Consider the following 12,750-nt stretch of genomic DNA (forward strand, 5'->3'; position numbering starts at 1 on the left):
GTATGGGTTTTTGGTGTGATTTTACAGGTGAAGTCTCAATAGATTTCAAGGTAGATCGGGATACGATGTTCGTGGTGCTTAATATTCGAGACATGAACGTAACAGAGAGGGCGCTATTCAAAGGCGGGTCTATTGGACCTAAAATCGTCAAAGCGTTGGACTTTCCTCCAGCCGAGCAAACATACATTGAGTTCAAGGTACGAAGTTTATTTCCTTATATCATCATCGCCTCTTAGCCTTACGAAGCTATGGGCGGTTTCAGACTAGCGTATTTTTCTGCGCGTGTACGCGTTGTTTCTCAACCAGACGCGAGTAAACTGGCATATTTCGGCGTGTTCGCTCAAACCGGTAGTGGTGTCGTGCCAGTATGAACATGGATTCTGATGAAGAACGACTGGGAAGACGAAAACGATGCTGGGTCACTTTAATATGCGAACTAATACGAGCTTAAAAGCGCGTCAAAGCTCGTACGAGTTATACGTATGCCAAAAAGCGCGTCTATACGTGCTTACATACGCTTCCAAAGCCAAGCTTATACGCGTAAGAAACGCTAGACTGAAACCGTTATTATTCAATACCCTTTAACAGTTATTATTCCGCTGAAAATAGCTAAGCAACGCACCCTATAACGTCATATATATATATATATAAGCAGTCACCTTGTGAAGTCCTGATCTGTCTCACTCTGAGCTCTATCTGGAGCCCCTATATGGTAGAGACATTATCTTTGCTAAATAATGGAAATTTGCAGCACCTTCATTGCGATTTGAAAACATAGAAATATATATGTATGTCACTATATTTTTTTACAGGAAAAACTCCGCCGCAAGTATAACTACACGTTAAGCCTTCGATTTGTCACGAAGTTGGATAGAAGTGACAAGTTGCGAGGTTTCTTTTTGACAGGCTCGCATAGACAGTAAGTAATAATGTAAAAATAAATATATATAAAGAACATAAATCTATTATACTTTAAGGGCCTGTTTCACAATGTATGGATAAAGTGCCAAATAGCTATGCAACACATAAATTATTCGAAAGATAAAAGTTCCAAATAAGATACTTTGAATTTCATGACGTATAGCTATAAGTGTCTTAGAATTTTCGACATAAGTAAATTTAAAAATGAAGTTAACAGTTTTCAAAGACTTGATATAATGTTTTTAATGAGTCAAGGAATTTTTAGCTAGATAAATTATTAAAATAAAATCCAAAAATTCAATGTGCAAGACTTGTTGAAGCAATGTGCAAGAATTTGAAAATTATTAAAGAGAAAAAAATAAATATTAGGAGGAAACAAAAATAAACTAAATTTACAATTATGAAAGTCATATAATATATTTTATATAACAGAAATATATATGGAAGGATTGGTGGTTATTTTAAGAGTAGTCATTTGTATCTAGGCGAATATACTGAGTAGAAAGATCTTGTTTCGTTTGCAAAAGAACGGTCGCTTATTGTTGAATGCATGAACACCTGCATCTGCAATAAGCAGAAGTAGTAGAAGTGGTACCTTCTTGGTTGTAATGGAAACATCTAGAATGGCAGCTAGCTCCATGAAGATGCACAGGTGTGTCAAAAGCGCTCTGTTGCAGACCATGAAGGTGAAACGGATGCTTTTGAAAATATTTTTGTTTTTGATAAAATATATGAAAATTAAAAGAAATACCTACTTGTGCGACACCTACGATTCGCCTTGTGAGTGCCCACAGCCGGCGGTATTAATTAACATCAGGTGAGCCTCCTGCCCGTTTGCCTCCCAACCTTGAATCGGGCTATCGAAGTGTTTCTGACTTCTAAGTGTACAACTCCATCAGGATCATGGTGTAATGGTTGCAGTTCCTTACAAACATTGTGTAAAAAAAACTTGGAGATTAAAAAGAGTGGCGGAGAGTTTATTGACAGTCCTTCTCTTCCGTTATACGCTCTTGATTTGAGAACTGTCAGTAAATGTAAAATTAGAATCATTTAATGTATATTTCTTTTTTTTTGACGTTCATAAGTGTACATTATGTTACCTATATGAATTAAATGATGGTAACGTTTGATAAGCATAAATTGTATCATGAAATATATGTTTCAGTCGCTGTGCAATATCTCGTCTTTGGTTGACGCACGCACGTTCAGTTTTCCCGTGCTTCGACGAACCCTATCTACGGGCAACATTCAAGCTAACAATTGTCAGAGATCGGTATGTTTTAATATGGTATGCTGTTTGATATTTGTGAGTAGAAAAACGTGCAAGTAGTAGAAGTTCGTAAAAACTACTTCTCTCAGCTTCAGCTCTTGGCTGTAATAGATTTATCATTCAACCAATTCAATAAAGGATGTGTTCTACCTTGGATATTGCAACTAATATCGACTGAAGTATTTCCGAACCAATTCGACTTAGGGTCCTTCAAGAAAAGAGCGTACCAATTCTTAAAAGACCGGCAACGCACTCACGAACCCTCTGTCATTGAGTGTCCATGGGCGGCGGTATCACTTAACATCAGGTGAGCCTCCTGCCCGTTTGCCCCCTGTTCTATAAAAAAAAAACTCATTCACTCCTCCACTGTATCATTTAAGAATATGTTAAAACTATTCATGTCCTAAGCCTTGTATCTTTCGTCTTTAATTTAGCTACTAGTTTATTTGTCGTTCTCCTAATTATCCTTATAAATTTTGTGCTGTCATGTTTTGTTTTGCTTTGTTTTATATTTTTTATCAGTGAAACTTTTTGACGATATGTCCAATGTATTTTTTTTTTTAACTTTTTTTTACTGTATTGTATAGTTTCCTTAATAAATAAATAAACCAGTAACAGTAAGGGTCACACAAACATTAAAAACAAAAGTTATTACAGCAACTAGAATAACAATAAAAATGTTAATTCCATCACTATTTTTAGATTCCACGTTTCGCTGACCAATATGCCAATCGTCGCAACAGAAGAGGCTGGATTTTATCTGGGACATAGACTTGTGAGTGCAATTTTAATAAACTCTTGTTAAAAAACTAAACCCTATATTATGGTTGATATCTAGTTTTTAGTATCAGCGTCCATTTAAAAGTTTAGCACAAATTTGTGTAACTTGCTAGCGGTAGAAGAGTGGGAGAATAGCATAGGCGACGTTCGTGTTTAATTGCTTTTTCAATGAGTTTTCGTTGAGTGAGGCACAACGCAAGTATTGCAATCGGTTTGAATTAAGTTTAACTGATGCCCCTAACATTCAGTTAATTAAGTCGTGGTTTGAGAGCGAAATAATGCTTACCATTGCATCCACGACGATCTGCTAGTAAACTTGTTGCCTCTTTGAGCCTTCACCTTTCAAGTCTTCAACCAATTTTGGCCCTTGACTTAAGACTAATCATTATAAGATCCAAATAGTCCAAAAAATCAAACCAGAAGACTTTCTTTCAGAGAGATTCTTTCAGAGGAAATGGGTTGGTCATTCAAATATTATTTTGGGCTTAAAACTGTCATTCAACGGTTCAATAAATTTTAACTCCGCTAGCACCAAACTAGATATATCAGTCAGCGAGTTTTGGAGATTTATTAAATGATGTTATTTTTAGCTACAAGACGTTTTTGCTACCACTCCACCGACGCCACCGCATATGATATCACTAACTGTATGTCGATTACAACGCCGTTCTGCGCCTCTTCTGGAAGCAACGAGTGTATCAGAAGATTTAGAGGAATCACCACCTGAAATTAGCTTGTACAGTGACCGGCAGGTTATTCTGGACGAATCTGGGTAAGAAAGATTTATATTTAAGTTATAATATAAACGTTCATAAATTGAAATCCTCTTGGTAAAAGAATCTGTTGTGTCAAGCAGATGTCATGGATTGTTCAATAAAACTATATTAAACAGAGGTTAAACACGGCGAAGTATATATTCTGTACGTGTGTAACTGTACTCCTCTTAAACGGCTGGACCGATTTGAATGATGTTTGTGTTGAAAATATAGTAGGATATTAAAAAAACTTTATTCATAGATTACACTTTTAATTATAAAGTATACAAAATTAATTACAATTAGGTAGAGCTTAGTGCTAAATTATAATAACAATTATCATAGTTTCAATGCTAATCCATCTATATTGAACAATTGTCTGTGTCCACTGTCCACTGAGATAATCTATGTATTTTAGTTGTTTCATCTTCAGCTTTAATTTTGTGTGTGTACGTGCTGTTTATTTCCGATGCAGTTTCTATAATTGGCGTATGAATATTCGGAATTATTATTTATTCGTTGATTGTGTAGTCTTTAGAACATGTAATTAGTGACCAGAACATTTAATTCACAATGTTCTCCATACAAAATGTTTGATACTCTTGTCCATATAGTTTCTTGGTCAGTACAATCTGCTTCTGTAGTTTTCAAAAATAAGTATATGGCTTTTGGTGACATTTGAAATACTTCTTAAACTGGACATCTTGTTGGAACGGCTTCATACTTGTCACTATCTTCCTTGTTTAATATTTCCGATTACCATTTTGATTAAACTTCCTTTGCATATTAGAGAATCTAAAAAATCGTCTTCTAGATTTCTTCATTTATTGTTTGATAAAGTAACCTTTTGCATTATAGGATAGGTATAGGAGGGGTTATTTTGGACAGTGGAAACAATTTTTCTTGACTTATAAATTTGAATCTTAACGAATATAGTAGAATATAGAGTAGGTATATTAATAATAAAATATATTATCTGATTTATAATACGGCTATTTACTTTTATAAATGATTATATATTATTTATAGTAGTAAAGAAATAGCTATTATTACTCAATCTTGAAAAAAAGGTAATATTTGCAATTTATTTATTACATACTTCTAGTGTATCATCTGTTACAGATATTTGTTTATTATATGCTACTCGTAACATTTTTAAATCTTTTTGAATATTGTGTTAATCATTTAGATTTAAGTACAGATCCTAATCCTATTCAAATTACAAATTTCTTTAACATTCATCAAATCAATCCTCTGATATTATGTTTGACTTTATGAAATTTAAATCGAGTGCATTTCCCATGGAATTTTCAATACTATCTAGGTTATATGTTATACAGGTTTAATATCTATTTTATGAATAATGGCCCACCGTCCTTTTAGTAATCCCAAGATTGGGCGATTGGTATGATACAAAACGACTGTTCACCGATTTTGTTTTTATACTTTGAGTTATGTTGCTGTTGACCCTTGAAATAGTAGTGTTAAGGTCTAGCAAATACATTTGGATTCGGTGTCCAAGACTAATTTAGTCTATTTGATTGTATTCTCTGATTAATTGACCATTGTGTCGGTGGATAAACATGTCTTGGGTTGTGTTGCGATACGTGATACGATCGATACTGATAGCTAACTCCTGCTGTATTATGTATCGGATAGTTTAGTCTTACAGAATTATGTTGAATAATTTTTGGTTGAGGTAAAATTTGCGATATTTTTGGTTTGATATGATCAAATCTACCTTCTGCCTCTAAATGCAACACTCGCTTTACAGTTTCTGAAAAACTACAATTCGTAACATAAGTTTGATCGTGATATGGAAGATTATTGCGTAAAGTATTTTGCGCTACATATACATATGTTATCATCATATCTTCTACCCTACTCCTATCTTTAAACCTATCCATAAGATTACTTTTAATAAAAAATAGTTTTTGCTTTAGTTCAAAAATTAATTCACTAAATGTATTTATTCTTTTTAAATTTATTATTTCCATCAACAACTTATTCACTTCATGACGATTGCCACATTCACTCTTAATTTCATGGTCCATCATACTCACACATTGGGACGCATTGCTCTCTAATTTGCCATTAATCATGGTACTTTCTGGAGACTCACTCCCACGAATATTAGCCATTGTTTTGGACTATTTAAATAATAATATAATGTGTTTGCGTTATATGATGGGACGTATACTAATAAAGTTTGGGGTTGATTATTTTATTTGTTATCTTAAAATATGTAACGAACTTGGCACACTATACTAATAAATCATAAATAATCTTTAAAGTTATTATGATTAAACTAAGACGACATTTGGTAGTGTATGTGATAAACTGGTCTCTGTAACAGGAGACCTGAGTGACAATATGGAGTTAGCTTAAATTTCCCACACTACCAGGAGCGTGATTCACACCACAATCACTAACACACACTATATAACAATAGTCGGAGGTTTGAGAGAGAAAGGAATTTTGACGGGAAATGCAAAGGTACTTACAGAAGACTTTGTAGTAAGTTCCCTGAACATGTGCAACAACTTCTTCACGTTTATTAATGAGATTTTGACTTATTTATTTCCCAGCGTATTGTTTGGTAGTTGAAATCAACTGGATCGATGATCGCGTTGATATGCGACGAGATTATTACTGGGTGATTATTACGTGGTGTAGTGAGATATTAAAAAATACTTTATTTAAAGATTACTTTTAAAGTATACAAAATGATTTAAATTAGCTAGAGCTTAGTGCTCGGTTCTGATGTGAATAGTAATTTGTCGCGAGTCTCATGCTTATATACTGAGACTGCGTACATGAGGTAGGATGCCGGTGGTCACTGGTGTCATTGCAATAATGCCTCATTATACTTCCTCAACAATGCTTCATTATACTTAGTGGCGTATTGTTTCATACCAAGGTGTCAGTATCCGAAGTTGTTTATCTTTATGGGAGGTGTCGGGATTCTCAAGAATGAGAATATTATTGTTTTTTTTTAACAAGAACTCTTGAGGCTTGGGCGGCTTCACAAATCAGCCCAACAGATGGCGCTGCCGTATCTTGCCTAACTAGTAGAGGTTTTAGAGCGTAACCAAACAAGATCTGGTTTCGATTCACAATCTGAACCGTCCGAATTATTTTTCGTTCGCATTGCGAACAACGCCTGTCAGGTCCGCTAATATAAAACATATTTTGTTACAATTGAGTGAAATATTTAAAAAAATAAAACACATGAAGCTATGTATGTTTTAAAATGTCACATACATGAGATAAATATAAAAATTATTTACAGTTTTAGAAACCTGTTTTCACCTTTTTACAGATTTTGAAAATACCTTAAATCCGATGTACGATGTAATTTTTTGATAAAATATATTATAAATGCAACGTATTAATTTACAAATCCAATAATTCGTTTTTTTTTTCATTTTAATTATTTAAGTCATCTGAAAATTTATATATATTAGTATTATATTATTCTCGTAAATTAAACGATTTGCAAATACTAACACAAATATTTAAATTTGAATTGAAATTCATTTGCAAACTAATTGCAATGAAAGCATGAATATTTAACTTAAAAAGGTTTTATTAAATTCTATAAAATATCTTTTCAGACCGCTCTTAGAATGGGTTCAAAAGACTATTCAGTTATATTCATACGAATTGAATACCTCGTATCCACTGCCTAAATTTGGTAAGTATTTTCATAATTCTATTGATACTGAAGATGGGACTTAGAACTGAGTAAACTGGCTTTCACGAAAATGTGTTTCGTCAGTTTTACCGCGATTATGATTTCCATTTGTGTACAATACATGTACCTTATTTTGTAGTTCCAAATCAATCCAACTTCTAACAATACTTTCTTCTCTTGTATTATTAGATTTTTTTATAGAACAGGGGGCAAACGGGCAGGAGGCTCACTTGATGTTAAGTGATACCGCCGGCCATGGACACTCTCAATGCCAGAGGGTTCGCGAGTGCGTTGCCGGCCTTTTAAGAATTGGTACGCTCTCTTGAAGGACCCTTAGTCGAATTGGTTCGGAAATACTTCAGTGGGCAGCTGGTTCCACAAAGTGGTGGTGCGCGGCAAAAACTGCCTTGAACAAAACGCGCAGTAGTGAAATGTTTGACGTCGAGATGATACGGGATGACTTCTCTTCATTCTAGAAAGTGTAAAATTATTTTCACTTGCAGATATAGTCGTGGTTGAGAGCAACAGTCTATATTCTGAAGGTTGGGGGCTGATAACACTTTCCCCAGCGACCCTCACTGACACAAAGGTCATCGCCAGATTATTGGCTCAGCAGGTGAGTGGTTTTACATAGGTTTGTTGTAAGTATATTCAGTAAGTGGTAATAATAATGATTACCGTATTATTAAAATCTGTAAGGCGTACAGCTACTCGATAAATCGTTAGTGCCTCAAAAGGCAGTTATATCATCATTTTTTTATTCATTATTATTATATCTTGTAGTCTTAGATATATATATATATTTTGTTACGAAGACAGGTTGAACTAGAACGCCGTACGACATGGACGGAGCAATGTGCGCGACCAGAGTATGTCGTTCTAAAATTGTGCACTCGTGCCGATTTTTTTTATAATTTTTTTTACCGTATAGCTTAAGAAAACTGTAAATACTGTATATTTATTATGTTTAGATTTAAATAAACCAGTTATAATGAGAAGAATTACTAAAAGAAAATTTAAATCAATCGTTGTGGTAATTTACACAAATTTCAGTGGTTCGGTGGCCTTGTCTCCCCACGATGGTGGAGTTCCCAATGGCTGATGGAGGCGCTGACCTCAGTCCTTGGAGAGAAGGCACCAGCTTTTGGTGCTGTCACAGAAAGGCAGGAGGACGCTCTATTGCTGGACCATGTGTTGCCAGCTTTAACGTATGTTATAAAATATATAGATCAGAAAACAGATTTTGCAACTAACTATTTGGTATTAATAAGAAAACAGACCCAATTGCAGGCTGACTAATAAAAGAGCGTACCAATTCTTAAAAGGCTGGCAACGCACTCGCGAGCCCTCTGTCATTGAGATTCTGTCATTGTTCGTGGGCGGTGGTATCACTTAACATCAGGTGATCCTTCTGCCCGTTTGCCCCCTGTTCTATAAAAATAAAACCTTTTCCCGCCTACGACCGAAACCCTGCAACTCGCTTCAACAGCTTGGTATAGCACTGTATTTACCCCAGTGGCGGTATTCTGCCCCAGAGACCTGTCTGTTGTGCTCCAGGCATAAGTAAATAAATAAGTAATACCATATAGTAAAAATTTGTTCCAGAACCTTTAACAATAAATATTTGGCGATATTGATATGTGTGCGCTTTTGTAGATTTGAGTTCATAAAAACACTTACGAGGATTCAACAGTTTTAAAATGACAATTCTTATTGATATAAATTAATAATTTTAATTTCATTGTGAGATGTAATTGTGGCATCATTGTTTTACTTATTTTTATTTATAATTCTCGAGAAAAGAGTTTTGTCTATTATGTTTTCAGACTAGACTCCAGTTCGTCAGTACGAGCTGTTGCTTCGCCGAGACTCGAACGAGCTGACATTGAATCAACGACTGATGATCTATCTTTACACAAGGTACTGTCCCAGGAAACCAGAACCTCGCACTAAAGCCTACTTTTTCTTACCTATTGACAAAAATACATACGTATTCACTATCCATACATTACTATGCCAATACGGTAATATTTACTTTGATAATTAAATATATAATATACAGATAGTAGTAGGTATCACTCTACATCAGGTGAGCTTCCTGCCCATTTGCCCCCTGTTTTATAAAAAAAAAACAATAAACATTCTATAGTTTATTTTATCGTCCTCGGCCCCAGGGCATAAGTCAACACTGGTTAAAACACACAACAACAAGGTTAAAAAACCTTTAAGTTAGTAAAAATTTCGATTTTTCCAGGGTGCTGCTATAGTGAGCATGGCGATAGAAGCGGCCGGCGTGTCGGCTGGACGCGCGGCACTAGCGCGTTTACTGCGCGATCATCGCACCGCAAGCGCCGATGCTCGGTAATTTATTGAAACTGTAATCTTAGTTGATTAAATGAAACCAATTCATTCAAACCCTGAAAAATAGTGGCGCTACAACCTCCTCACAGGCCTCAGATTTCTAAATCTGTTTCATGATCATTTTTAAATCTAAAAGGCAAGTAGGTGCCTCCAGTGCATGTCGGTTTCCTCACGATGTTTTCCTTCACCGTTCGAGCAAATTTGCACATAAAGAGAGTCAATTGGTGCACAGCCGGGGATCGAACCTACGACTTCAGGTATAAGAGTCACACGCCGAAGTCACTAGGCCAACACTGCTCATTTCACACCCTTTTAGTTATTTAATAATAAAAAGGACAAAACATTTGAATTTGTGGCTTAGTGTTAGTGCGAGGTAGTGTTTAATGGATAAAGTAGTATGGAAAAAAGTCACAAGAAGAGACTCGGCCTTAATAGATACTATAAGTAGTATTATTCGACACATTCTCATGTTAAATAACTTTTTAGTGGTTTAAAATTACTTATTAGTCTTAAGTCTATAACTATGACTTTAATGTATATTTCTTTTCTTTTCTTGACGTTCATAAGTGTACATTATGTTACCTATATGAATAAATGATTTTTGTTTGTTTATTTAAGTACGCCTAAATCGTAATATCCAAGATATCTCAGTTAAAAGATAATATATGTATTAAAAAAACACAAATTCGCGAGTAAATCGACCAATCAATGGAATTTTCTTCCTTTACGCAACGTACGTAACGAAATCCTTTTACCGCCCGAACCCAATAATTAATCCACAATCCCAGAGAAATCGTGACAGTCGATCGATCGATCTCCTATCTAATATCAATCCGTCGATTGGTTATTGGCACACTTTTATCAATATTTCGATTAAGATCTCTTTCTCAGATGGTCAAAAATGCATTGGGATAGGTTATTGGGTTTGGGTGTAAGTCGACTGCGTGTTACTGAAGACTGATAACCTACTTGCCTATTAGAAAAATTATCATGAAACATTATTGAAATCTGGGGCCAAGCGGAACCAAGTTTATATGTACACATCATGCAAAGCCTGTTTTGTGCTTTAATACTTAAAAGATTTTTATATGTTGTTCAAATTTTCGTTCTTTAGTGACCTATGGCGCGCCCTACAACAAGAGGGCGGAGGGGAATCCCCTGAAAACGCGTGGGACGGATGGTGCGAACGCGCAGGATATCCGCTAGTCAGCGCTACTGCCTCTTCTAATGATGTCATCATTCGCCAGGAGAGGTATGGTGCTATAGGAACATTTGGCAAAATCCAAAAAAAGATGTCGCATCTTTTGACAGTCTTATGCAGGCTAACCCTGTAACTTCAATCATGGATGTTTCCTACTACTCTCCAAGTTATGCATATCGAATAACATGGAAATTTGATTTTCGTTCTTACATGGAATTGCAATTATTAATTCTAGCCAAACGTTGGAACTTTTTGAGAGTCGCCTAATGGATGATAGAGTGCACTGTCTGCACAAGACTTCCATTGCCAAATCAGATAAAGCGTTTAAGTCTTAATACTACATATTATTCCAGATTCGTGATGTCAGCAGACCCACCGGACCATGATCCTCCATTCAGAAACCACCTTCTCACCTTCCACCTACGAGCGGAACTGGATGAACTTTTCTATGAACCTGGTTAGTACTGGTGGCCATATTAAACAAAAAATACATAATGAATTTGACCCTAGAATCCAAGAGTTTGTCTGATCACCCTCAACACGTCGGTAAAATAATGTAATGTATAGAAAATAATGTTTTGTTAATTATAGACATAAACACCATTTATAATTAACAAAACAAACACACAGAAACACACAAAATAGCAATAATATTTTTCTGTTATTTATAAGTGTGTAATGTGTGTTTGTGTGGTAGTAATTGGCCTCAGCATTATGCTGAGGAGCAGACTGTATCACAGCGCTGGTCATTATGCCAGAGACTACAGCAGCTAGTTTGTCTAAATTCAAGGAATAATCCAACCCGCCAAAACATTCGAAAATTGCTCAAAAGATTCTCATTATTTCCAGAAAACTTCACAGAAGCAATAGAAGAGGATGTTAACGCAACCACAACCACATCGACGACAACCAAACGACCCACAACCGTCAAAACAACCAAACCACCCCCAGGACCCAAATGGATAATCCCACTTACATTCAGCGTGGGACCAATAATAGAAGAAGAGCCGAAATTGTGGAAAAACGGGACAGACTTGCAGAACGGAACATGGTAAAATCATTCTGTCATATAAATCAAATCAAATCGTTTATTTGCCAGAATAGTCTTACAATTAGTTACATAAATTACAAAAATCCGCCACATATATAGGCATGCAAATGTCATCTTATATTTTACTAGCGGATCCGACAGACGTTGTCCTGTCTACACGTCTTTAATTTCAAAATTTCAATTTTTAATAAGCCATTTTGATGAAAATTATTATTCAAATGTTATGACAATATCTAACGATCCAGCACATGGTCATACACGATATAACACAATGATAACAAAACTTTTTTTAAATTTCGGGACAGACTAAAATTAAAATTCGAATATTATTTAAAATTTGACACTGCGATGGTAGCGCCGTCTGTCGGATCCAATGTAAAACATTCCAAAATCAACAACAACTAATAAATTGAAAATTAATTAAAAAAACATTGTCCAGCGGACAAAATTGTGAATCTAAACCATTCCCAGATCCCCTTGAACACACACAAAAAATTTCGTCTGAATCGGTCCAGTCGTTTAGGAGGAGTTCAGTCACATACACACGCACACAAGAAATATATATATTAAGATTTATTTGATCTTTTGAATAACAAGACTAGTCATTAAATCTTACATTTAGAGAAATACATTTAGAAAAATGACAGCGCAGGGTTAGTTAGACACCAATATTTGTAAAAATTCTTATCTAAAAAATACAACGATTTAAACGTT

At 35.2% G+C, this 12,750-nt stretch overlaps 1 protein-coding gene across 1 annotated transcript in view; it reads left to right on the forward strand.

Annotated features, from left to right (window-relative positions):
* The window catches only part of LOC110996006, a 30,356-nt gene that overhangs the window by 11,133 nt on the left and 6,473 nt on the right, over positions 1 to 12,750 (forward strand). Inside the window, exons 7-19 of the mRNA XM_022263485.2 lie at positions 28 to 197; positions 813 to 919; positions 2,087 to 2,194; positions 2,894 to 2,966; positions 3,562 to 3,743; positions 7,344 to 7,423; positions 7,927 to 8,039; positions 8,477 to 8,631; positions 9,250 to 9,343; positions 9,678 to 9,784; positions 10,899 to 11,036; positions 11,339 to 11,442; positions 11,835 to 12,036. Of these exons, the coding sequence (XP_022119177.2) occupies positions 28 to 197; positions 813 to 919; positions 2,087 to 2,194; positions 2,894 to 2,966; positions 3,562 to 3,743; positions 7,344 to 7,423; positions 7,927 to 8,039; positions 8,477 to 8,631; positions 9,250 to 9,343; positions 9,678 to 9,784; positions 10,899 to 11,036; positions 11,339 to 11,442; positions 11,835 to 12,036 (1,633 nt within the window). The remainder of the gene's footprint in view (positions 1 to 27; positions 198 to 812; positions 920 to 2,086; positions 2,195 to 2,893; positions 2,967 to 3,561; positions 3,744 to 7,343; positions 7,424 to 7,926; positions 8,040 to 8,476; positions 8,632 to 9,249; positions 9,344 to 9,677; positions 9,785 to 10,898; positions 11,037 to 11,338; positions 11,443 to 11,834; positions 12,037 to 12,750) is intronic.

This window comes from Pieris rapae, chromosome 22 (assembly GCF_905147795.1).
Source record: "Pieris rapae chromosome 22, ilPieRapa1.1, whole genome shotgun sequence".
NCBI classification, from domain to species: domain Eukaryota; kingdom Metazoa; phylum Arthropoda; class Insecta; order Lepidoptera; family Pieridae; genus Pieris; species Pieris rapae.